General features: G+C 33.2%; 2 protein-coding genes across 6 annotated transcripts in view; one reads left to right on the top strand and one right to left on the bottom strand.

Annotated features, from left to right (window-relative positions):
* Window positions 1-18,566, top strand: part of LOC113061396 (neuroplastin-like) — a 154,105-nt gene extending 135,539 nt beyond the window's left edge. The window contains exons 4-9 of one of the 2 annotated variants that reach the window (XM_026230455.1): window positions 939-1,116; window positions 3,191-3,285; window positions 8,763-8,899; window positions 9,283-9,556; window positions 17,332-17,353; window positions 17,449-18,566. In XM_026230455.1, the coding sequence (XP_026086240.1) occupies window positions 939-1,116; window positions 3,191-3,285; window positions 8,763-8,899; window positions 9,283-9,556; window positions 17,332-17,353; window positions 17,449-17,509 (767 nt within the window). In that variant the 3' untranslated portion in view covers window positions 17,510-18,566. The remainder of the gene's footprint in view (window positions 1-938; window positions 1,117-3,190; window positions 3,286-8,762; window positions 8,900-9,282; window positions 9,557-17,331; window positions 17,354-17,448) is intronic. The other variant, XM_026230456.1, reaches the window with a different exon arrangement.
* rec114 (REC114 meiotic recombination protein) overlaps window positions 1-24,883 on the bottom strand; it is a 153,789-nt gene that overhangs the window by 128,404 nt on the left and 502 nt on the right. For 2 of the 4 annotated variants that reach the window (XM_026230461.1, XM_026230460.1), the window contains exons 2-6: window positions 23,011-23,100; window positions 21,751-21,834; window positions 21,104-21,292; window positions 19,888-19,959; window positions 19,588-19,753 (exon numbers count right to left, since the gene is read on the bottom strand). In XM_026230461.1, the coding sequence (XP_026086246.1) occupies window positions 19,589-19,753; window positions 19,888-19,959; window positions 21,104-21,292; window positions 21,751-21,834; window positions 23,011-23,100 (600 nt within the window). In that variant the 3' untranslated portion in view covers window position 19,588. Of the gene's footprint in view, window positions 1-17,544; window positions 17,638-19,587; window positions 19,754-19,887; window positions 19,960-21,103; window positions 21,293-21,750; window positions 21,835-23,010; window positions 23,101-24,883 lie in introns of those variants that run through there. The other 2 variants (XM_026230458.1, XM_026230459.1) reach the window with 2 other exon arrangements.

Raw genomic sequence — 24,883 nt, 5'->3', positions numbered from 1 at the left:
TTTAAACACACATTAACCAGATCGATGTATTTATCATCAATTTCTTTCTAACTTACAAATTTAATCGTTTTCACTATTTATGAACAGGTTAAGGCTGATTCTTAAGCAATCTGAAAATATGATTATAAAAATCAAATGAAATAAATGTGAATATTTATTTTGAGTTTATGTTAAAACCATGTAATTTAAATCGATGGAATTTAAAAATATATATTTTTGAGTGTTTTATTGATGGCTGAAAGCATCATCAGTTTGGTCGTAATATTTCACGAATATATTACTTATACGAATCCCCTTATATATGCCAAGAGAACACAAGATTAACAGAATCAGAACCGTTATTAGAAACTGGATTTAATGGAAACTGTGGATGATTTCGCTGTAAAAGTGGTCTTGTGCTCAATTGATGAGGCTCATATTGTGGTCAGAACACAACTGAAGGTTCACTTTTGATTTCTGATGGTCTTTCGGTGCAAATTCAGTGTCTAATTAATGATTTGTGTCAAAATAGAAGAAATCACAATCCATGTTTGTCCCATTTCAGGCATTCCTTCAGAGAAGTACGGTGGTATATGTGCTCTTAAAGGGACAGTTCACCCAAAAATGAACAGTCATCATTCACATGTCCTGCATGACTCTTTTGTGTTAATTTCTCATAATGCGAGTTCGGTGGACTTTTTTGGGGAGCTTGACCATCATTGTTTCCAGTCCAGGAAAAAAACTACTCTTTGTGTGTTTCACAGAAAGAAAGAAAGTGATGAAAATGATGACCGGTGAACTTTCTCTTTAAGCGTCAAGATAATCTAATAAAGGAACATATGTTAAACTTGACACTATTTGTCGTGCAAATGTAATGTTTGTATTCGTGTTGTCTCCGTTCTCCAGACAGATCATAATGCTTTAGTCTCTAATTGTCCGTGACTTTGTCTTCGTTTCAGAGCCGCGGATCAATGCTTCCGATCAGGAGATTTTACAGCCTAAAAGCGGGCAGGAGTTACCCATCATCCTTCAGTGTAACCTCACTAACTCACACAGCACACACTGGGAAACCTTCTGGATGAAGAACGGACAGGAGATTCCCAACACCAGGACGGAGCACAAACACACCAAGTTCAAGTGAGATCTCTTGTTTGGGTTTATCAGTGCTTCTGGTTTTTGTTTTCTCTCTCTATTGCTGTCAGTTACTAATCGTTTCCGCCCGTCGCTCCCATTATCAGTTCAGCAGGCAGCACTGCAAATAAATGTTTAATATGTCATCTGTGTTTCGGGCTAAGTCTCTCTGGCAGGTGGATGAAGCTCGGGAAAATTCATGTCATATTTCACCCCAAAATCTAATGAATGAATGAATGACTCGAGCATTTCTAACACAAATGGATAGCAGAAGAAAGACTGTATTGTACCTTTGCAAAGAAGTTAACATTTTAATTGTAATGTTTAATTTTATATATATATAGGTGTTTTCCAACGAGTAATTGCATACAAAATAAAAGTTTTTGTTTACATAATATATGTAAGATGTACTGTGTATATTTCTAATGCATATATAAATAAACACGCATACAAAAAGATTTATGAAAATATTTATATTCTTACATTTTATATTATATATAAATATATACATAATAAATATACACATTATATATATATATATATATATGTAAATGTACAGCACTGATTGACAGCACTAGTATAGTTTTTTTTGTTATTCCCATTATCCTTGATATTGATCTCTCAAAAATATATTTAGAAAAAAGAAAAAGAGGAGAATTTTTTTAAAAAATTTTTTTAATTAAATCTATATTAAATATGTAAATTATTTTACTTATAATACTGATATATATGGGTCAAAGACGTTAAGATGTCCGCATCAAAAGAAATGTACAAAAGTGATTTTGTGTCCATAGAAACACATTAAATGTAAGTAAAATGTCTACTTTTAAGGTTTCAAATAAGTTTTTGGAGAATAAAATGTCAAAATTTGGTTGAAATAATGTTACATTGTCATTCAGTGTAACACAATATTTATGCAAAAATTCAATATGCTTATCCTGACGTGTACATATTAAAATCTCTAAAAGAATAATGGAGCATACTAAATTTTATTGTGTTTTAAATTAGTAAAAAAAAAAATTCTTACTGACAAATGGGCAAAACCTAGGATAGTGGCAAATGTTAAAAATGTAAAATTACAACTCATTAGTATTTGCGGTGAAAGTAATTAGTCTTTTAATATGTCATAAATTGATTTTTGCTGTTAATATGCCTGACAAGATTGTTAACTGAAACAACTGAAATTTTACTGGGTGTCTTCTGTAAATCAGTGGAGAATGTATGATATTTATTTTTTGCTCAGAAAAACAAAAACAAAATTGCAATTAAATAAAAAAGAAAACTTTTTGCATTTTGGGGGGGGGGGGGGGGGGGGGACTACAACAGTTTAAAGCCGTATTACACTTTTTTTATGCTTAAACATTTTTTCGTCTTTGACCCATATATATAATGTTTCTATTAATAATTATATTTTACACACACACACATAATCATATACATTAAAATATTGAACTCACTGTAAAATGCTGTCACAATAGGTCGCTCTCTCTGATGATTAATAATGTTATATGCTTCACTGATTATTATTGGCTCTTATGCAATAGCTCACACAAAAATAAAACTTTACTTTTCTATACAAGGTTCTAGTGAAAATGTCTGTTAAACTCCAAATAATGTTTACTTATTTATGTATATGGAAAATAAGCCTTATGGAGTCATATATGCAATGTGTGATTAAAAAGACAAAGTGATAAAATAAATATTTTTCTCCATAATCCAATACATATATTCAGGATTAGTGGCATTTAGTTAAATTTGCACCCACTTTTTTTATGAAGAATACGATTAAGTTTTCTATGGAAGCTTGTTCCTGTCATGGGGTAAAAAAATTATATATATATATATATATATATATATATATATATATATATTTTTTTTTTTTAAAGGCAATTATGATTTATTTTAAAATTAAGATTTTTTTCCAGTGCATTTTTCATCTCGCAATTGTCACATTTCTGAGAAAACAGCCAGAATTTTGAGATCGAAAAAGTCGAATTTAACGATTTAATGATTATTTTTTTGTTTTGTAGAGATGCTCTGTTATGGAGTTGGCAGTGATTACGTTTCTTGTTTTTTAAAGGTTAAGTAAACCGAGGACAGATGATTCGGGTGAATACATGTGTGTTTACAGCTTTAAGTCGGCTCCCAATGCCAATGCTTCCATTGAGGTCAAAGGTAAGAAATCCTTTCACAAAACTCATTAACATACTGTAAACAGCATCCAGAGGAGACCTAACTCTTGTTATAATTAGGTATTGTTTGGAGTGTGATTAGCCTCTCTTCACCTCAAAATAAACTCACCCGAGACGTGGCATAGTGACACTCAGACAGCTGCTGTCACTCATAATCAAGACGGCCATCCGGCTTCATAACGAGTCAAACGTGCTGCTGCGACTCTATTTCAGACTGTTAATGAAAAGGACTCAAAAGAGGAAAGAAAATATGAGAGAAACGTCTTTTACTACTTTTGTTTTTTGTCATTATGCATCTTAATTGTGTTTCTCATTAGATTTTTTTTTACATTAAAAATGAAATGTTATGAATTTTATATAAATTTAATATAAATACAAATTTATTTTCAATTAAATAAGCATAAATGAGTAAATGACAAATATATACCATATTTTGCATATTAGTAAAACGATTTATTGATTATATATAAATGATACATTTATTCATTTGATTATGTTATTACAGTAAAATACTGTAATACTACTTTTTATATTATTTTTTTTTAAATGTAACTATTTTTAAGAAAGCATAAATTAGTTCCTGGAAATTCAATAAAAACTTTTTTTGCATATTACTAAAAGATTTTTACTGTAAACAGTAATAGTTTTTATTTTTCAAAAATGTATTATATTTGTATTTAACTGAATTTAAATAAGCATATTTTAGTAAGTGACATGCATAATACAAAAACAGATTTTTGTTATTTCTCACAGTAAAAAAACGAATACTTTTTTTATTCATAAAATGTTTTATATTTTAAAATTTAGATTAATTTTTAAGCATAAATGAATATATTATATTACTGTAATATTAGATTATTACAGTAAAAAAAACTAATCATGTTTTTATAATTGAATAATTTTTATATTTAAAAATATTTTTATTTAAATAAGCATAATTTAATGTGACATGAATATACCATAGTTTTTGGCATATTACAAAAATAGATTTCACAGATTTTTTTTCTCACAGTAAAAAATACATTTTAATTAATACAATTTACACATTACAATTTTTGCACATTACAATTTGATTATTATATTACAGTAAAAAAAAACTCTAATTTCAAGAGTTTTATTATTTAATTGAATGATTTTTATTTTTTTAAAGCATAAATTGGTACATGACAAATAAATACATTATTGTTTTGTTGTTGTTGGTTGCAAATTACAAAAATTATCATTATTTATTTATTTATTTATATTTTGTGGTGAAATATGATCCAGGCATGTCCTTACCTCATTTGGAGGTTCTGCTAATGTTCTGGACAGTGGAATCTACAGATGATAAATGATGTCTGTATGTAGTGTATGTGAAGTGGATTGTGATCTTCACTAGAACAGTGTCAGACACAAACCCCTGAGACCCGACACAGTCTGAGCTCGCAGGCGTGTTCCTCAGTTAAGCCAATTTGTTTTGACACGGCCATCAGACGCACTGAGCATGCCCAGATCGTTATGTCAAGGCTCTCGTTAAGCGTTGCCTGGTTACGTAACGCGATGATGTCGCTGTCCGCTTTGGCTGGGCTCTTCTGCCCTGAGTCTGTGAGATGACAGCATTCAGCTCCATGTGCCACGAGCGTCGTTCTGATAGAAACACACCATGAAGAAGCACAGTATTGTTCCCGTCCTATCTGTAGCTCTTTACTGGAGCCACAAGACAGTTTTAGGTTTTACTTGTTTTTTTATGCTACATAGGATTTTTGGTGAATATTTTATAACGTCTAATTATTGATTTAATAAATAATAAGACTTTTTTTTTAATTAATTAAATAAATAATTATTTATTTTGCAAAGACAGAAAAAGGATGAAATTAATAAATCAAAACGACCACTTAATCTAGTGAATAAAAATAAATTTGAGATTTTTTTAAATTAAAAATAAGTTATTATTTCTATTTAATAATTATTTTTAGCATAGTTTTATTCATATTTTTTTACCTGCCATTGCAGAAAAAGGATGAGGATATGTTGCTAAATATAATTGTTTAATAGAAATAATTATTTTTAATAAAGAAAATAATTACATTTACAACTGTTTAAGGACTATAAAAATTATTTGTAATTTCCATTTAAAAAAAAAGTGATTCTCGTTTGATTTTCATTATTTAATACAGTAATTTTTACTGTAATTTTTTTTTTTAAATAACAGTACATCCAAACACTATCATGACATATAAACAAAATACAATTTAAATAATATTTTCTTAAAATGTGATTTTCATTAGAAACATATTAATTTTCATTACAAATATACAATATTTTTCATACAATATATAAAACACTAACATATAATATAAATAGTTTACAATTAATCAGATGATTTGCATTAAGGTAATTCAAATATAAATGTGTCACTAGTCATGAAAATAATGTGTTATTTAAAAAGAAAATATAAAGGTCCATAAAATAGGTTTCACATTCTTTAATGTCTTAAACGTGTCTTATTTGTTTCTTTTGATCTGTGCTGAAATATGACCTGCACATCATTGATTTGAGATTCACCTGATATTAAAAAAGAGAGTCTTGAAGCTCATTGACAAAAGACAAAGATACCAAGTCTTCAATATCAGATGAATGTGAGGTTCTGTCGTCCCATCATGCAGTCTGTTCACCCCCAACCCCTCCAGTCTCTCTCACAGACACACACACACACACACACACACACTCTCTCTCTGAGGGAACAGATGGAGGTTCGTGTGATGGGTTGGGTCTGGATTAAGGCTCTGGATTCACTCCCAGTGTTTCTAACGGCAGGAGTTTACTGTCCACTCATAATCTGCCCTGTGCATGTTTCGAGCGTTACACTCCCGAGTCTTTTTAAACAGCAATATATTATAATGTTTGTGCACAGTATTCAGCGACCACTCTTCTGTATGATGGCATAATTGCATTAAATCACGTCTGGTGCAAGAAAACCCAGCGTGCACCTTTACATGTGTTTATGTTTAGTAATGCATTATTAAGGAAGGATGTCAGTGCGCCATCTGTCGTGCGCCTGAGTCACTTTTACTCCATACATCCACCCTGCATGGACTCCTGTCTCCATTCTGCTGTATATATACTGTATATATATATCATGAACGCAGATTGCATTGGGCGTTGGGTAACACAAGCTCTTCCTTTCGAGGCGAGTGAGACGCCCTGTAAATAGCAGCGTAGAGCATCTATCAGTCTCCTGACACTGTTACTGATCTCTGGCTTGCATTGATCACGCGTCTGCAGGCGATCAGGGTTTGAAAGAGAGCCAGACGAAGGGTGGAAAGGAGGAAGAAAGAGACTTCTGTGATCAGAAAGATGCTGTGAGCGAGTGAGTGAAGATAACGCTGAGCTCACCGTCGCTTTTCAAAATATATTTTCCTATTTTAGGTCACATTTCACCACTAAATCAAATTAGCAAAAATAAATGATACAGACATAAACATTAAGTATGCTCTTTATACTCTATGTATATATTTGTGTGTGTGTGTGTGTGTGTGTGTGTATACATATATATATATATATATATATATATATATATATATATATATATATATATATATATATATATATATATATATATATATATAAAATGCTTTCATAGAAAATATATTTTGCCATATCTTTTTTCCTTTTTGTTATTTTTTTAATTAATTTATTTTTTTTGGAAAATATTTTTAGGACTTTTAATATCTTTTTGTTTTTTTTCAATGTTAAAATGTGTTTCTCATTAGATAATAACAGTACTAATTAATTAATAACAGTAATACATTTATTTTCACTTTATATATATATATATATATATATATATATATATATATATATATATATATATATATATTACAGTCAAATACTAACAAAATACTAATATAATATACTAATATGTATGTATATATATATATATATATATATATATATATATATATATATATATATATATATATATATATATATATAAATAGTTTTTTATGTGACTCATTAAAAACAGAGAGTAATTCATTTATTTTCACATTAAAATAAACTTTTTTTTTTTAAATGCAATATAAATATTACATTAATTATATACAGTATAAATGAAGAGGTGTTTGTGATTGGAAGGAGGCCGGTTTATTGTGTCTCAGAGACGCTGTGAGTGAAGATAATGCCCAGCTAAGCTCCCCATTGCTTTTCTGCACGTGACACACACACACACACACGCGCACACACACACACACACGCGCGCGCACACACACGCACACACACACTCCATCCTAAGAAGGTGTGTGTGCACCATAATTAGAGCTGGTGATGTCAGCCAAGTTCAAATCCACGCCTTCTCCATCCTTCACGTTCACGCTCCGAGATTCGTTTCATCCCGTTAATTGCACGGAGGGAATTACAGCAGTTTGGGAGATTAGCGGCGGGAGGTTGGGGGGGTTCGATCACATCCAGTATTTCTTAATTCTGGGGAATATTGGGCCGCAGGGTTTGTGACATTGAGCTGTGTATTATCCAGTGACTCAGCATCAGAGAGGGAAGCTTTTAATTAGGTCTCATCACAGCAATCATTTGTGGAGTTGGGATACACAATTACACAAGAACGGTCCAGAATGTGTCTTTTTTCATCCAAAACTCAGTTAACTGATGTTCTTGATCAGTATTTTTATTTTCTTGTTTTCCAAGATACATCTACTTCAGAAGCATAATGACATAAGAACTCTTATTTTCTGAGTTATGCTTAAGATTAGAAAAATTGGGGTTTAAATTTAGTTGATAATTCTGACCCCATAGTTCTTTAAGGTGCATTTTTGTCTTGTTTGTACAAATTTCTAAACATCCTTAAAGCAGGGTTTATTAAATGCACCTTTTTCTTACCAATTTTATACTTAAAAAGTATAAAAAAATCAACTTGTTAAATTAAGTTTTTGAATTAAGACTTATGTTCTTATGCCATTTTATTTCTTAAGTAAATGCATCTTGATTTAAGAATGTGTAGATATTTGTATTGGAAAGCAAGACAGAAATACTAAGGAAGGACAGCAGTTTTTGCATTGACAAATAAAGTAATTTTCCAGGAAAAAGACCAAAAATATTGATGACTCGTCTTGCTTTCAAGCATATGCAGATTTTTGTCCAATCAGATGCTGCCTTGAATGAGAATGCCCCGCCCCCTGACCCAGATATGAATTCATTAGTGTTACGATATTAATTTGCTGTTTAAAAAACCATTTGATATGTCACGTCTAGACTAATTATTATTATTATTAAAGTAAATTGTAATTTTTGATGTCATGGTGACTAAAAAAAAGACACGATTTAAACACTTGACTTACAAACATGCCACAAAAGTCACATCACATGACCAAAAGAATAAAGAGTATGTCAAGACCCGATAAAGAGAGTGAAGAACAAGATCAAATAATCTGAGTGATGAAAAAGCTTCGGCTTTCTGTCTCTGTCCAGCTGCTCCTGAAATCATCGGCCATAAACGAAGCGAGAACAAAAAAGAAGGAGAAAATGCAACGCTGTACTGCAAATCAGTCGGATACCCGCATCCTCTGTGGACGTGGCGCAAGAAACTGGGCCGGGGATCTTACATCGTACGTAACCAAGCCTGCATTTCTTTAATAAAAATACAGTAAAAATTGTGAAATATTATTGCAATTTAAAACAGCTGTTTCTATGTGAATATCTGTTAAACTGTAATTTATTTCTGTGATCAAATCTGTATTTTCAGCGATATTTGCCAATATTTTTGTAGAAACGGTGATGCATTTTATTTTAATTTTAGGATTCACATTATTAATGTCCCTTTGATCAATTTAAACCATCCTTGATGAATAAAATAGTATTTTCTTTAAAAAAATAAAATAAAAAAATAATCGTTTTGACTTAATTAAAGGAGTATTTCATCCAAACTGTCATCATTTCCTCTTCCTCGTGGTATGACACTGAAGCTGATGAGCTGATGTTCTCTTCACAGGACGTTGACAACAGCACCGGACGATTCTTCGTCATCAACAAAGATAATTTCACAGAGCTGAGTATCACGGGTCTGGACATCCGCACAGATCCGGGCGAGTACGTCTGCAACGCCTCAAACATCATCGGCTCCAAAGAGTCCGTGACCATCCTGCGGGTGAGGAGTCACCTCGCCCCGCTCTGGCCTTTCCTGGGCGTCCTGGCCGAGATCATCATCCTCGTGGTCATCATTGTGGTTTACGAGAAGCGCAAGAGGCCTGATGAAGTTCAAGATGGTAAGCAGCGCTGCTTTATTTGCTAAAAGTCTTGTGGTATGACTTCTGTAGCTGTTCAGTGCTGTGGGGATGATGTACAGTACAGACCAAAAGTTTGGAAACATTACTATTTTTAATGTTTTTGAAAGAAGTTTCTTCTGCTCATCAAGCCTGCATTTATTTGATCAAAAATACAGAAAAAATGTAATATTGTGAAATATTATTACAATTTAAAATAATTGTTTTTACATTTATTATACTTTAAATGATCATTTATTTCTGTGATTCAAAGCTGAATTTTTAGGATCATTATCACATGATCCTTTAGAAATCATTCTAATTTGATGATTCATTATCAAAGTTGGAAACCGTTCTGCTGCTTAATATTTTTTCAGAACATGTGATACTTTTTTAGGATACTTTGATGAATAAAAAAAAGAAGCTATTTTTAATAACAATAAACACTACTGGTCAGTAATTTTTTTGTATTGTATTTTTAAATAAAATCAATACTTTTATTCAGCAAGGATGTGTTAAATTGATAAAAAGTGATAGTAAAGAAAATATATTGTTAGAATATATATTATTAGAATTGTTTTTATTATTTTTAATAAATGTAGTTCTTTTTAACCTTTTATTGATCAAATATATTCGACAGCAGAACTGTTTCCAACACTCATAATAAATCAGAATATTAGAATGATTTCTAAATGATCATGTGATCGACTGATGTTACATGTGACACTGAAGGTTGGAGGAATGATGCTGAAAATTCAGCTTTGCATCACAGGAATAAATTATTTTTTAAAGTATATTCAAATAGAAAACTATTATTTTAAATTGTAATAATATTTCACAATATTACTGTTTTTTCTGTATTTTTGATCAAATAAATGCAGGCTTGATGAGCAGAAGAAACTTCTTTCAAAAACATTAAAAATAGTAATGTTTCCAAACTTTTGATCTGTACTGTATGTGACCCTGGACCACAAAAAGACTCAAGGCAAAACAGGATAAATAAGCTTTTGATTGATGTGTGGTCTGTAAGGAGATAACGAGATGCAACTATTTGAAAATCTGGAATCTGAGGGAGCAAAAAAATCTAAATATCGAGAAAATCACATTTAAAGTTGTCCAAATGAATTCTTAACAATGCATATTACTAATAAAAAATTTAGTTTTGATATATTTACAGGAGGAAATGTTCTAAATATATTTATAGAACACGATCTTTACTTAATATCCTAATGATTTTTGGCATTAAAGAAAAATCGATCAGTTTGACCCATACAATGTATTTTTGGATATTGCTACAAATATACCCCAGAGACTTAAAACTGGTTTGGTGCTCCTGTAACAAAAACAAATAGGATTTTTCCATCTGCTTTTGGAGTACTGTTACTAAAAATAAGCTGTGGGTGACCACCAAAAGTGTATGATTCTTATGTGTTATTTGATTACTCATTGAACTATTGAAGCCTTGTTAGTTGTCGCCAAACTCATGAGATCTGATGTATTTAATGCTTGAGAATAAAAAGTGAAAATATCTTGAGCTTGTGTTAAACAGACAAAAATGCAACTAATTTCCAAATTTTAGGACTCATTCCTGTAGCACTCTATTGCAAGGCTAAAATGTCCAAACATCACTTCCCCAAAAGTGCTGAAAGAATCATTAATGGAGTTAGAATCAGAGCAGTAATTGTTAAATTGTCTCAGCATTTTATTTTCATGATCGTAAATGAAAGTAAAACATATTAAAACACTAATTTAAATAAACACAAATGGGTCTGTTGATTCTTCAGTGATCACCATTGCATTCATCCTCTTAAAATTGCTGTCTGTGATTGATTATAGAGTTATTATGGAGCCACTGCCAAGAACAAATTGCGAATAGAAAATCATGAGGCATACTGCTGTCATCACTTTCACAATGACTTCTTATATCGTGTATATTCAGATGATTATGATGTACCACACAAACAGATGCCGCCATTAATAATGTATTCTGAATCAGGTTGTTAGCGGGTCATTTATAGCGTAGTAGCACGAGTGAATATTCATGAGAGTTGAGTCAGAGGAGAGCCACTGGGAAATACTGACCTCTATGCTTGACCACGCTTTACTCTGAGACCGGATCCTCCACCAGAAAGACCGATCTGAGCACTTGTACGCTCTTAAAGTTCATGAATAATTGATTCAGTCATCAGCTGCACATTATTCTCTCGTCTCAATAAGAGAAACAGAAATGGTAATATTATCCGGTTATTGCAAGATTGGAAACAAGGCTGTGTTTCTTTCTGAAATCCATTCTGTCGGTCTTTGCCCTTTTAAAAATAAAGCGTCCCAAATGGGGTTTTTGTAGAAATGCGATTGAAGAACCATATTGGGATTCCCCAAAAAGAATCTAGAAAAGGGAAGCGTTCTTAAGGCAAAAGCTCGCAGAGAAATAAAGATTTGCTTAAAATGTAATAAATGTTCTTTCTAAGACCATCCAGGATTTTGAAGAGTTTGTTTCTTCGTCAGATTTGGAGAAATGTAGCATTGCATCAGTGTCTCTAGTGAATGGGTGCCGTCAGAATGAGACTCTGATAAAAACATCACAATAATCCACAGTCCATCAGTGAACATCTGGAGAAGACAAAACCTGAAACACATCAAGCATTAAGATGATTTTAACTCAAACACATAGAGTCTATAATCCAGAATAACACTTCCTCCAGTGAAAAAGTGTTCTGGTCTGAATCAGGAGAGAAATCTGCACAGATCAAGCAGCGTTTAAACAGATCTAAACTAATCTGTGAGAGACAACAGCAGATGCACTGTTTGGTCGCTCATTCTGACGGCACCCATTCACTGCAGAGCAAGTGAAGCAATGCTACATCTCTCCAAATCTGAGGAAGAAACAAACACTTGATCTCAGATGATCTGAGGGTGAGTGAACTGTTATTTTAAAATAACCTTTTTTTTTTAAATGTAAAGAATATTTTAGTTAATTAAAAGGTTAAAAAGACTTCTGTTGTGTTCACCTCAACTCTTGACACATCTGTCTTATTCAGTCTCACTGCAGTCTTTATCAGATCACACAGGAAGTGTTTGTTTACATGTCTATAGCGGTGAATTGCATAGGATGCATTGGGATTTCCCATGTACAAACCGAGCTACAGCTGGAAAAGAAAATAAAAAACATATAAAGGTCAACATGACCTGTTTACTTTCACTAAAAACATTCCTGGTTTTATAAACCATTGATCCTTACATGTCTTTTCAGACCTATTCTAACAGTCAGTATCAAGTGCCATATATCATTATAAACAGGAGGACTTACAGTTTAAGTTTAACTCATTTAAAGTCTCAATTTTAATATTGTTTTCTGAAAGAATGAATGAAATTACAGAATTTTAAGAAAAATGCAAGCAACAATTGGGTGTTTTTTTACTCTGTGCTCAAACAGAAAGTCCTAAAGTTTGGATATTTTTCTTTAGAAAGTTGTGTCTGGGTGTTTTACACTTTCAAATAAAATTTTGTTTAGATATACCATCCCCCAAACAATTTATAGCCATTTATTACAATATTGTTATCTGCGCTTTTAAGTAAAAAAACAGGCCTATTTCGTTAACTAACAATAGAGATGTGTCCAAAAACATTTTAATGAGTAAAGAAAATGGAAAGAGTGATATTTGATAACAAAACCAAACAAAACAATTTTTTTTCTTCTTCTGAGAAATATATTTTCAGTATGAACAATAAACACTAAATATGCAGCATATAGTAAAAAGAATTTCACAAATTGGTTTCTTCTGACGAATCAATGTTGGCAAAATATGATGACGTAATCACGTGCACTACGCGCCTCTGAATATCCACTTTATATAATTATTTTTATTAGCGGTTCAGAAGTTATTAAGAATTTAAAAACAACAGTTATTTTTCGGTCTTTGAGGGTTAAGTAATGAAGATTGTGATTAGAATGATATTTATAATGCAGCTCTAGTCCAGTAGCTATGTAGTGATTGTTGAAGCTGGTAACGTTGTTAATATATGAAAGTTTATGGCAATAATAGATTTTGAAGTGTGTTCTGTGAGGCACTCTGTATTTTGAATCCCTGTCTGAAAGTCTCAACAGAATCTTGTTTTTTTCTTTATAATAGAATGGCTTCAAGTAAATAACGGGTGAAACTTAGTTTTTTTCCTTCTCCATGTGGCTTCATATTCTTTGTTGTTGGTAAGTTTGAGAACCTGGATGTCTTGAGAGATTGTCTTTGTCTTATCTAGTTATCAAAAGATATGAGGCTGTAGATTTCCTACTGTTACTCGTATGGTAGAAAATAATATTTTTTATCTTCTGGATTGTAGTAATATATCTGTGTGAAGTCAAGAGCTTGATGGATGAATCTCATGAAAACATACCTGGGGCATATTTCACCTTCATATTCATTGATTATGACATTTATTTTTCATCTCTCTTATTGTATTACAGTATTGTACCTGTTACTGTAATATTATTCTGTTTTTTTTTTTCAAAGAAAAGGTATTACAGCAAATACCACCATGATCTTTGAATCATTCACAATTTTAATCATATTTAAAATGGTAAATTATCCATAAACATTTTACAATATAATATTCACTACTAGTATTTTATTATAAATTATTGTGTAAATTATTAAATTGTCCCAATACCAAAATTACATTACTTTAACTACATTTTATTTCTAATAATATTATTTTAATTATTTTATTACTAATAATATATACAGTATATATCTCAAAATTTATGTCATAATACCAAAATTTATTTTTCTATTATATATGTCATTTTTTATACTATAATAATATATAATAATTAGGTGTGTGTGTGTGTGTGTGTGTGTGTGTGTGTGTGTGTGTGTATATATATATATATATATATATATATATATATATATATATATATATATATATATATATATATATATATATATATATATATATATTTATTATTATTATTATTTTTTGGTGGGGTTAAATTTTGCCCCAGATATGCTCTTGAACTCTTGTCAGGTTTTCATGAGATTGACCTGGACATCTTTATTGGATGACCTACTTAAATCTGTTCATAGTCAAAGCTGCTAGTTTTCTAATGAATAAAATGAGCATCATAGAAACATCTGGATAGAAAACAGTTCACTGCTTCATTTTTAAGCATGTATTCTGGCTGGTGTCTGGCTGTTTGTTTTGCCTCTACAGACACTATTTTACAGCAAGACTGCATGCAAGACATGGAGTAAGGAGAGAAAGCTGGCGTGCATGAACGCTGTGTCCTGTTTTGTGGTTTGGGGAGGATTTGTCCCCAGGAGAGAGAGAGAGATGGGAGGCTGTGCTAGATTAAGGTAGATTATATCTGCCCACAGTCTTATCAACAGAATCACAGATGAGGACATAATGCGATGACGCACATTACAGCTGCATATTTCCAGTCCTCTACACCTCTGTGTGCAGATACACTGACACGAGTGAAAGTCAATTACTGCAGGAGCGTTCCTTCACACTGACCACACGGGGTCAGATAGACAGTGTTATCAGCTGACTGCACAAATATGACATTCGTTTTTCAAAATCTGAACCACAAATGAAATGCATGATTGGTCTAGAACAAAAATCATGCTTATAATATAATATAATATAATATAATATAATATAATATAATATAATATAATATAATATTTAGTGCTGAGCAATGATCAATGGCATCCAAAATAAAAGTTTTTGTTTCCATAATACATGTGTGTATGCTCTGTATATTTATTAGGTATATACAAATAAATACACACAGATACATGCATATATTTAAGAAAAATATATTGTGTTTATATGTTAAATATATTTATATATAATATAAATTATATGAATATAAATAAATAAATGTAAATACATATACATATTTTCAAAATATATACATTTATGTGTGTGTGTGTATATGTATACAGTACATAGTAAACATATATTATGTAAACAAAAACATATGTTGGATGCGATTAATCAAGAGTAATTGTTGCCCAGCAGTTTTAATATAATATAATATAATATAATATAATATAATATAATATAATATAATATAATATAATATAATATAATATAATATGGAAACCAGCTGTATATAATGCGTTATATCATGAACAAGATATCAATTAATGGAATTGCCTGTAATGTACAATACATAGAAACGAAAAAATGTATTTATGATGTTAATAACTGTGGAAACATTGTAGCATTCAACATTTGCAAAGAGCTAAACTCTACTCAACTTTACACGTTACTTGAAATGGTCCCATTACATCCCAAATCTCCTTCTAAAATGAAACGAGTGGCTGGAGCTCCTGACTCATGAGAATGGCTTCAGATTTGCGCTGGAACATGTGTTGGTTCTGCTGTATGTTACAGTACTGGTGGATTATTGTTTCACTGAATGTTTAATCTGATGAGGATGAGGTCTTGATCTCAGATGTGTGTCAGAGACTCGTATTGTCCCGTCATAACCTGCTCTGTGTCCTGATACACACACACACTAACCAGAGCTAGACGTCTGTCTGTAGTGACCTCTAACTCAGACGACCTTCCTGCATCAGCAATAACCTGCTCCACATTTACTGCTGTTTTATTCATCTGCAGAGTAGATTTATTCAGGGTCACCGCACCAACTCATTTCCATGTGTTTTCTAGGAGTTCAAAATCTCTCTCTCTCTCTCTCTCTCTCTCTCTGTGTCTATCTATCCATCTATCTATATATATTCAACGTAAAAAAATTATATTTTATTTTAATAAATTATTCTACTAAGCGTATATATATATATATACACACACACACACACATTTCATTTTTTTAACATTTCATTTATTTTATTTTAAAAAATTGTTCATATTTGCTATATATATATATATATATATATATATATATATATATATTCAACATTAGAAATTTATTTATTTTAGCTTAATTTTTATTTTATTTTATAATTTTATTACTGCAAATTAAACATTTAATTTTAGTTGCTTACCAAAGCAACATGTTTTTTATTTAAAGTTTTTCAACTAATGTTTATATTTTATTTCAGATTTATTTTAGTAAGTTTACTTTTCTCATTTTAAACATTTCCCATTTTAAGTTTTCCATCTAATGTTTATATATTGTTTTAGCTTTCTTTCAATTAAATAATAATAATAAACTTAGTAGCTACTTAAGCGTAATTTATTCTCTTTTTTTAATATTATTTTAAGTTTTTCATCTAACATTTATATTTTATTTCAGCTCGAAACAGATTTTAAATTTTTTGTCTTATGTATTCCATTTCAGTTAGTTGCCGAGGCAAAATGATTTTTTTCCTCCCAATTATTATTTTATTATTATTATTATTTTAACTGAGCGTTAGCATAATAATTTCTATGACTTGTCCAAGCCATCCAGGAAATCATAATTTTTTAATTCACTGATATTTGTGATGACCTTGAGAACCCAATAATGTCTTCAGTGGAAATCGTATTTATTAATATCAATAGAGAATCTAAACATTTACAATCCAATTATGTGTTCATGCACTTCAATCGACATCATGAACCCAGACAGAAAATAAAACAATAAAAAATATATTATAATAACAGTTTTCTGCTGTTGCATTTTACAATGACCATTAAACCAGATAACAATTTATCATCTAATTTTGTGTTACATGAAACTAACACACTTCAGAAAAAAAGATCTGTGTGATGAATTAATCATTTTTTCTTGCATGTTCTTCACCTGCGTCTCGACCCTGATGAAGATGATGAGCCAGTTGCATCGACGTAAGAACACAATTCCTGAACACTATAAATGAGTTTATTAACACGTGACGTTATAATGCTTCCAAGAGTTTAACCGAACACATCTGTCATGCAGAAAAAACGAACTCTACAAACAACCACAAAGACAAAAACATACGACAGCGGAACGCCAACTGAGTCCACGGACCGACGGAGAAGAAGCGGAAGGTTTATAATCCAGTGTGGAGTAACAAACAGCATGCGAACGCTTCCTTTAGTCGACTAATGCATCCCTTCCCCTGTTTCCAGACGACTGACTGCATATCCTGACCACACCGAGAAGAAACAACAAGAACCACAGCATTACCCCAACAATAAAGACTCTTACGTTTGCCTTATTCAGGCTCATGATGTGTGACCCAATCATCCTGAAGGTGAAGATGATGATGATTTTATCACATGTGCTGTCAACGTTGCATTTGGTTGTTTTATCATGCCCTCCTGCTGCACTAATTCTTTTTCATATCTACATCTTGTCTCGAATGCATGCAATAACATAATCGAATACGAGTCAGAATATCGTTTTCTATTGTTACTTTGAGTGACGTTGCATCCAGATGAATAGCTAGTGTGTGTGTGTGTGTGTGTGTGTGTGCGCGCGTTTTTAAAGAAATTCAAATGGATAAAAAAAAACTAAGTGAGGAATCCTCGAGATCTTTGTACAGTTTATCATCCAATAAAACGATACTAAAAGAAGGTTTTTGTCTTAAACTAGAATGCAAGAATCTTTGTGCGCGGCAGAACAGTATTTAATCTTAAAGCTGATATTGTATTACATTTGTTTTCTGGAGTTATTTAGACGTCTTGTACATGTGGTGCTGTAAGTGTTCAAATATTAACATAGCATCTGTAAAAAGGAAAAGAATATATCTTTTTTTTTGTAAATGGTGTTTCTCTTTAGAGAAGAGATGGTTCTTGTACAGCATGGCTATAATCCTATGCAATATGTATTCATATAGATCTACTGATAATTGTACGGTGGGGTGGGTTTGTTTAATTTCGGAGAATCTAAAGCTTTAATGGGATAAGGGTGCGTCGCATCTGAAATGCACTGCATGACAACTCCTGATCAATACAGTGTGTCACCATGACAACGGACCAACATAACGGGAGGAAGTGGGTGGAGCTAAAGCCATTACAAACTATTATGTGAAACCAACTGTTTCCTTTTTCAAAATAAAGGTTCCAAAATATGTGTTTTGCGTCACTCTGAATGAATCAGCTGTGATATTTGTCTCCTTTAAAATGATTTCAGCAATGAATTTTTTTTTTATTAATTAAATGTAATTAAGTTAAAATGTTCCTTATTTAATTATTATTATAGCTTTATCTAAATTAATAAAAGTATTTTAATAGTTTTAGTTGTTAACTTTTTTTTTTTCTTATTTATATTTTATTTCAGATTTACTTAATTTAACTAATTTATTTTTAATAGTTTTAGTTATTTTAGTACCTAAACTTTATTAGTTAGTTGTCATGGCTGCATTTAATATAATTTCTAATATTTACATTTTATTTCTGCTTCATTTTAATGTTTTTTTTTTTATATTTTTTTATAATTTTAGTAGTGATATCAACCGATTAAAAGAAAAACCTAATTAATCACATTTTATTTCTGAAATATATCATGATTAATCCCACTTAACAAACTTTTTTTTTAAATATATTATAATGCAATAATTTCACATTCAATCTTCAAATTAATGTAGAAACAACAAAAAGAAAATAAATATATATATATATATAAATATATATATATATATATAGCCATTGACTAGCCATTCAACATGACAGTATATTTGAAAGATATCGATTTTAACATCTATTAGACTGCATTAAAAATTACCAACTTCTAATTTTAAGTGCACTTCACACAATCTACACATAAACCCATTATAATAAATGTCATATTTCATTCCCTGCGCCCATCAGCAAGTAAGAAATATACAGAAACTGAATAAAGTTATCAAAGACTAAATTCAAAATTAAATATAGATGAATCCTCAAAGCTACAGAAGTTATTGATTTCCTCGTTTTATTTCGTTAATGTATTAAACTGAAAAAAAAAATCATTTCATTTAATATGATTTTGTTTAATTTCACTGCTTATGTCTGTTAGTTGCAAATATAACATCTCTAATATTTCTCTTATATGTATATGTCATCTGTATTGAGATGAATTGGTTTTAGTTCAGAATCACAACATTCAGCTCTACCTCATTCTTGCGTCAGCTCCTTCAGCTTCTCCTCGACTTCCTCCACGAACGCAGGAAAACCCGAATCGAGCAGACAGAGGCGCAGTAGTGCCTCCAGGCCTCCAGAGGGCAGCGTGCACTGATGATACGCCATCGGCAGACACAGCTCACGCTCGCCCAGGAAGAACTGAAGAGGAAGAGATTAGGAGATGCGTGAAACGGTCAGTGTGCACTCCACACATAACATCTCAGAGGTCAAGTTAAAATATCCCTGACTACAGCATCTAACTCGACACCAGATCAATGGAAACCCAGTGCTACCTGAGAAAGGTGTTTGATTGACAGCGGTCCCTTGGCAGCGGCAGGGGCCTCCCGTGGTGCATCTCCAGGAGCCTAAAGTGGAAACAGAAATAGATCTGTTTATTACAGTCTCAGGACTCACACAGAGGCTCTCGCCAGCCAATCAATAACCTCATTACTAATCTCAACGCTGTCACTAATCATATTTACACAGAGACTTCCCTTTGTGTTCCTGTGTGTTCACTATATTTAGAGCCTTACATTTCAGATAGTTCAGCTGAGGGTGAGATCATTTCCATCTCAGTGCCCATTTATTATTATTATTTTCATTATTATTATTATGAGCCAACAGCACCACCTAGTGACGGAAATACAAATTAAAATTGATTATAAGTTAACATGAACTCAAATTTTTTTTTTAATAAATGGTTCTTATTATGCACACTTTATATTTGCATGATAAAATAGGAAAGATAAAAATATGTCATCAAAATATTATAAAATATACCCTTATAATTCAGATGAATTACCAAAGGGAAAAATATTAAATAAACCAGAAATCAGTTCCGTCATCAAATCTTTTAAATCTTTTACTGAATTATTTTCTTAGCCTATAAATAACATTATATGCAATAAACGTGTTGCACAACTAATTTCTGTTTATAATAGAAAAAAATATATTATATTAATGATTTACATTAAAAAAAAAAAAAAAAATATATATATATATATATATATATATATATATATATATATATATATATATATATATAGTATTAATTAATTATATTAATATTATATCTTAAATTATATATATTAATATTATATTAATTCATTATATTAATTATTCATATAAATATCATGCACAGTAAATCCAGATAGTCCGATAAATTGATTAATTTTCATAATCTTTCATCAAAATATTATAATTTCTCAAATGATTTCTTATGGCTACCCAAGGCAAATATAATATTAATTAATAAAATCCCAAGTCAGTTGTGTTGTGACTCATGATGCACTTATTAAATCCTTACATTATTTCAGTTATGTGTCACATTACATGCATTAAACGTGTTGCACAAGTGTTAGCTTGTTAATGTTCAGAAACATTATGTACAGCAACTCCAGATAGATCGTTGCTCTTATCAACTCTAATCACTCTGCACACATTACATTCCACATCTTTTGAGAAGATAAATAACTTGAGAAGAAGAAGGTGGTTCTGAGTATTTCCAACCTGCTGCAGCTGCTGCTGTGTAGATGGTCCAGGTTCTGCAGGATCAGATGGAGCAGCAGATGCAGGTGTGCTCAGATGCTGCTGGACAGGAACATAATCCTGCAGCCTCTCCACCGCTTTACTGCAAAAACCAGCCGCTTCTGCACGACTGCTGCCATCAAACTGCAGTCGGACCAAACGGCTCTCACCCTACACACACACACCAAAACAAACATCACATTTCACTAAACAAACACATTAGCTACACACTAAACAGCATCAACGTGTGCAATTTTGCACTATTTATGCATTGCATTATCACATGCATTTGCAACCATACCACTTTAATTTAAAAGTTCTGTTGTTTTCAACAAATGCATCAGTTTTCACAAAACTTGTAATTAGCTTAATTAGCAAGCCACATAGTTTGTCTTTGAGCTGTAAGTTGGAGGTCACTCGGTAGCAGTTTTAATAAAAAAATGCATTTGCATAAATGTTTACTGCTTTCAAGGATGAAGAGGCGGAGTCCACCTTGAGGACGACATGCACGCATCACTTCCTGTTGAGTGTTTCAGACGGCTGCTAAACTCCAGATCAAGGTACGGGAATATATATATATATATATATATACACACATCCACTCAAAATAGATCAATGTGAAAAATCACCTTGATTGTCATGTTGAATAGCAGACTGTCTGACTTGTGCTGGATTTTCAAGAAGCTCTGTGCGTCGAGCAGAGAAAAGCCCTCCTATGAAAACAGGACCACACATCATCATTATCCGGCAAAGACTCGTTTCACAGGATTATATCAGGCTGAAAACACCTCATAAGAGACAAGCAGCATGAACCTGCCATCAGCAACCTCCTCCAGAGTTTTTACTGCAGAATTAGAAACACTTGCTCAATTTTGCTCTGGAGAAAATGTGAATGTTTTATTTATTTATTTATTTTTTTGTGAATGCAAAAGTTGCACAGATGTTGTGTCGGTGGCTTGGTGTAGATATATATGTATATAAACATATCGGGTTAATCAATCATTTTCTCCATTGAGACTTTGAGTACAAGTTTTTTTTTTTTGCTGTTACACAATCATGTCAGAAGGGGGCTCTAATAACAACATCAATGCATTCATTCTGCTTCCACTACTGCTACTATTTTTATTGCTTTTACTACTAGCAGCTCTACTTAATGGGTTTAGTTACAGTTTTACAACGAGAACAAACATGGAAGCTTTCACCTTGTTTCTTGCTAAATCAAAACTAGAATCATTATCTTGGAATTTACTTTCTATAGAAAGTGCAGTGATTGAAAAACAACATGCTTCTACAGAGCCGCACCTCACATTAGGTACATATTTTAACCTTAAAAAAAAAACAGAACAGATCATTCCTCTCTGTAGAAATACTTAAAGCAGATGAGATTAAAAGTATGATCTTTGCATGTCAAATATTGCATCTGCATTGCACGGTGTCGTTCTTTGCAACTGGTTTGTTGTGCAAGTAAAGAAACATTAGACTGTACACATTTGACATAAATGGAAAAGTAGCTATTTCAAATTTCTGTTATTCTGTTGCACAAACGCTCAAAAAGTGAGTCGATCTCCAAATGCAGCTCACCATGAGGAGCCAAAGACTATTGTGGCCACGAGTCCAAGATTGGGGCTTATTGTTGGGAGCTATCGGAAGCACTCAGCCTGGCAATCCCAGCGGGACAGGAAAGGGATTATGCTGTTCTTTCAGAGGGTTAAAAGAAATACGGTCAAGCTCTTATGATGGGCTCAGCTGAACCTGCGCTATCCTGACCTCGCACTTAGAGCCTGATGGGAAGAAGAGTGTCGACGGCTTAGAGGGGAGCGTTTCATATCCGGCCAAAATAAGTTTGATTGGTCACTAGACAGATCCTGTGTGTTTTCATATAATCTTACCAAGAGTTCCTGGCCTTGAGACACTAGCAGATGACCAGAGGCCAGAATATTGAGCTCCAGCTGGCCAGCGCTTTCACTGGACTCGAAGATCTGAAAGAAACACAAATAGAGACCAGAATATAACAGAGACTTGAGATGGACTCTGTTTGAACAGGCAACCGCCCAAAACACCCAGGAACAACCTAGCAACCGCCCAAAACCCCCAGGAACAACCTAGCAACCGCCCAAAACATTCAGGAACACCCTAGCAACCGCCCAAAACATTCAGGAACACCCTAGCAACCGCCCAAAACACCCAGGAACACCCTAGCAACCGCCCAAAAGCAACCGCCCAAAACACCCAGGAACACCCTAGCAACCGCCCAAAACACCCAGGAACAACCTAGCAACCGCCCAAAACACCCAGGAACACCCTAGCAACCACCCAAAACACCCAGGAGCAACCTAGCAACCGCCCAAAACACCCAGGAGCAACCTAGCAACCAGCAAAAACAAAGCATCCACTCAGCAAAACCCTAGCAACCACCCAAAACAGAACATCCACTCAGCAACCCCCTAGCAACCACCCAGGAACACCCTAGCAACCACCCAAAACACCCAGGAACACCCTAGCAACCACCCAAAACAAAGTATCCACTCAGCAACAGCCTAGCAACCGCCCAAAACACCAAGGAACAACCTAGCAACCGCCCAAAACACCCAGGAACACCCTAGCAACCGCCCAAAACACCCAGGAGCAACCTAGCAACCAGCAAAAACAAAGCATCCACTCAGCAAAACCCTAGCAACCACCCAAAACAGAACATCCACTCAGCAACCCCCTAGCAACCACCCAAAACACCCAGGAACACCCTAGCAACCACCCAAAACACCCAGGAACACCCTAGCAACCACCCAAAACAAAGTATCCACTCAGCAACAGCCTAGCAACCACTCAAATCACCAAGAAACACCCTAGGAACCACCCAAAACAAATCATCCACTCAGCAACACCATAGCATCCACCCAAAACACCCAGGAACACCCTAGCAACTGCCCAAAATACCCAGGAATACCCTAGCAACCACCCAAAACACTCAGGAACACCCTAGCAACCACCCAAAACAAAGCATCCACTCAGCAACACCCTAGCAACCACCCAAAACACCCTATCAACCACCCAAAACAAAGCATCCACTCAGCAACACCCTAGCAACCACTTAAAACACCAAGGAACACCCTAGGAACTACCCAAAACAAAGCATCCACTCAGCAACACCCTAGCATCCGCCCAAAACACCCAGGAACACCCAAGCAACCACCCAAAATACCCAGGAAGTCCCTAGCAACCGCCCAAAACACCCAGTAACACCCTAGCAACAACCCAAAACAAAGCATCCACTCAGCAACACCCTAGCAACCATCCAAAACACCCAGGAACACCCTATCAACCGCCAAAAACCAAGCATCCACTCAGCATCACCCTAGCAACCACCCAAAACACCCAGGAACACCCTAGGAACTACCCAAAACAAAGCAAAACACACAGGAACACTCTAGCAACCACCCAAAACAAAGCAAAAAACACAGGAACACCCTAGCAACCACCCAAAACACACAGGAACACCCTAGCAACTACCCCAAACATCCAGCATCCACTCAGCAACATCCTAGCAACCACTCAAAACACCCAGGAACACCGAAGCAACCGCCCAAAACATCCAGCAATCCACTCAGCAATCCAAAACACTAGGCATGCACTCAGCAACGCCCTAGCAACCACCCGAAACACCCAGCAACACCATAGAAACCACGCAAAACACCCAGCATCTACTCAGCAACACCCTTACAACCACCCAGAACACCTTAGCAGCCATTAAACAATACACCAAAC

This window comes from Carassius auratus, chromosome 43, assembly GCF_003368295.1.
Source record: "Carassius auratus strain Wakin chromosome 43, ASM336829v1, whole genome shotgun sequence".
NCBI lineage: Eukaryota > Metazoa > Chordata > Actinopteri > Cypriniformes > Cyprinidae > Carassius > Carassius auratus.
This window is presented reverse-complemented; position numbering and strand designations above follow the sequence as displayed.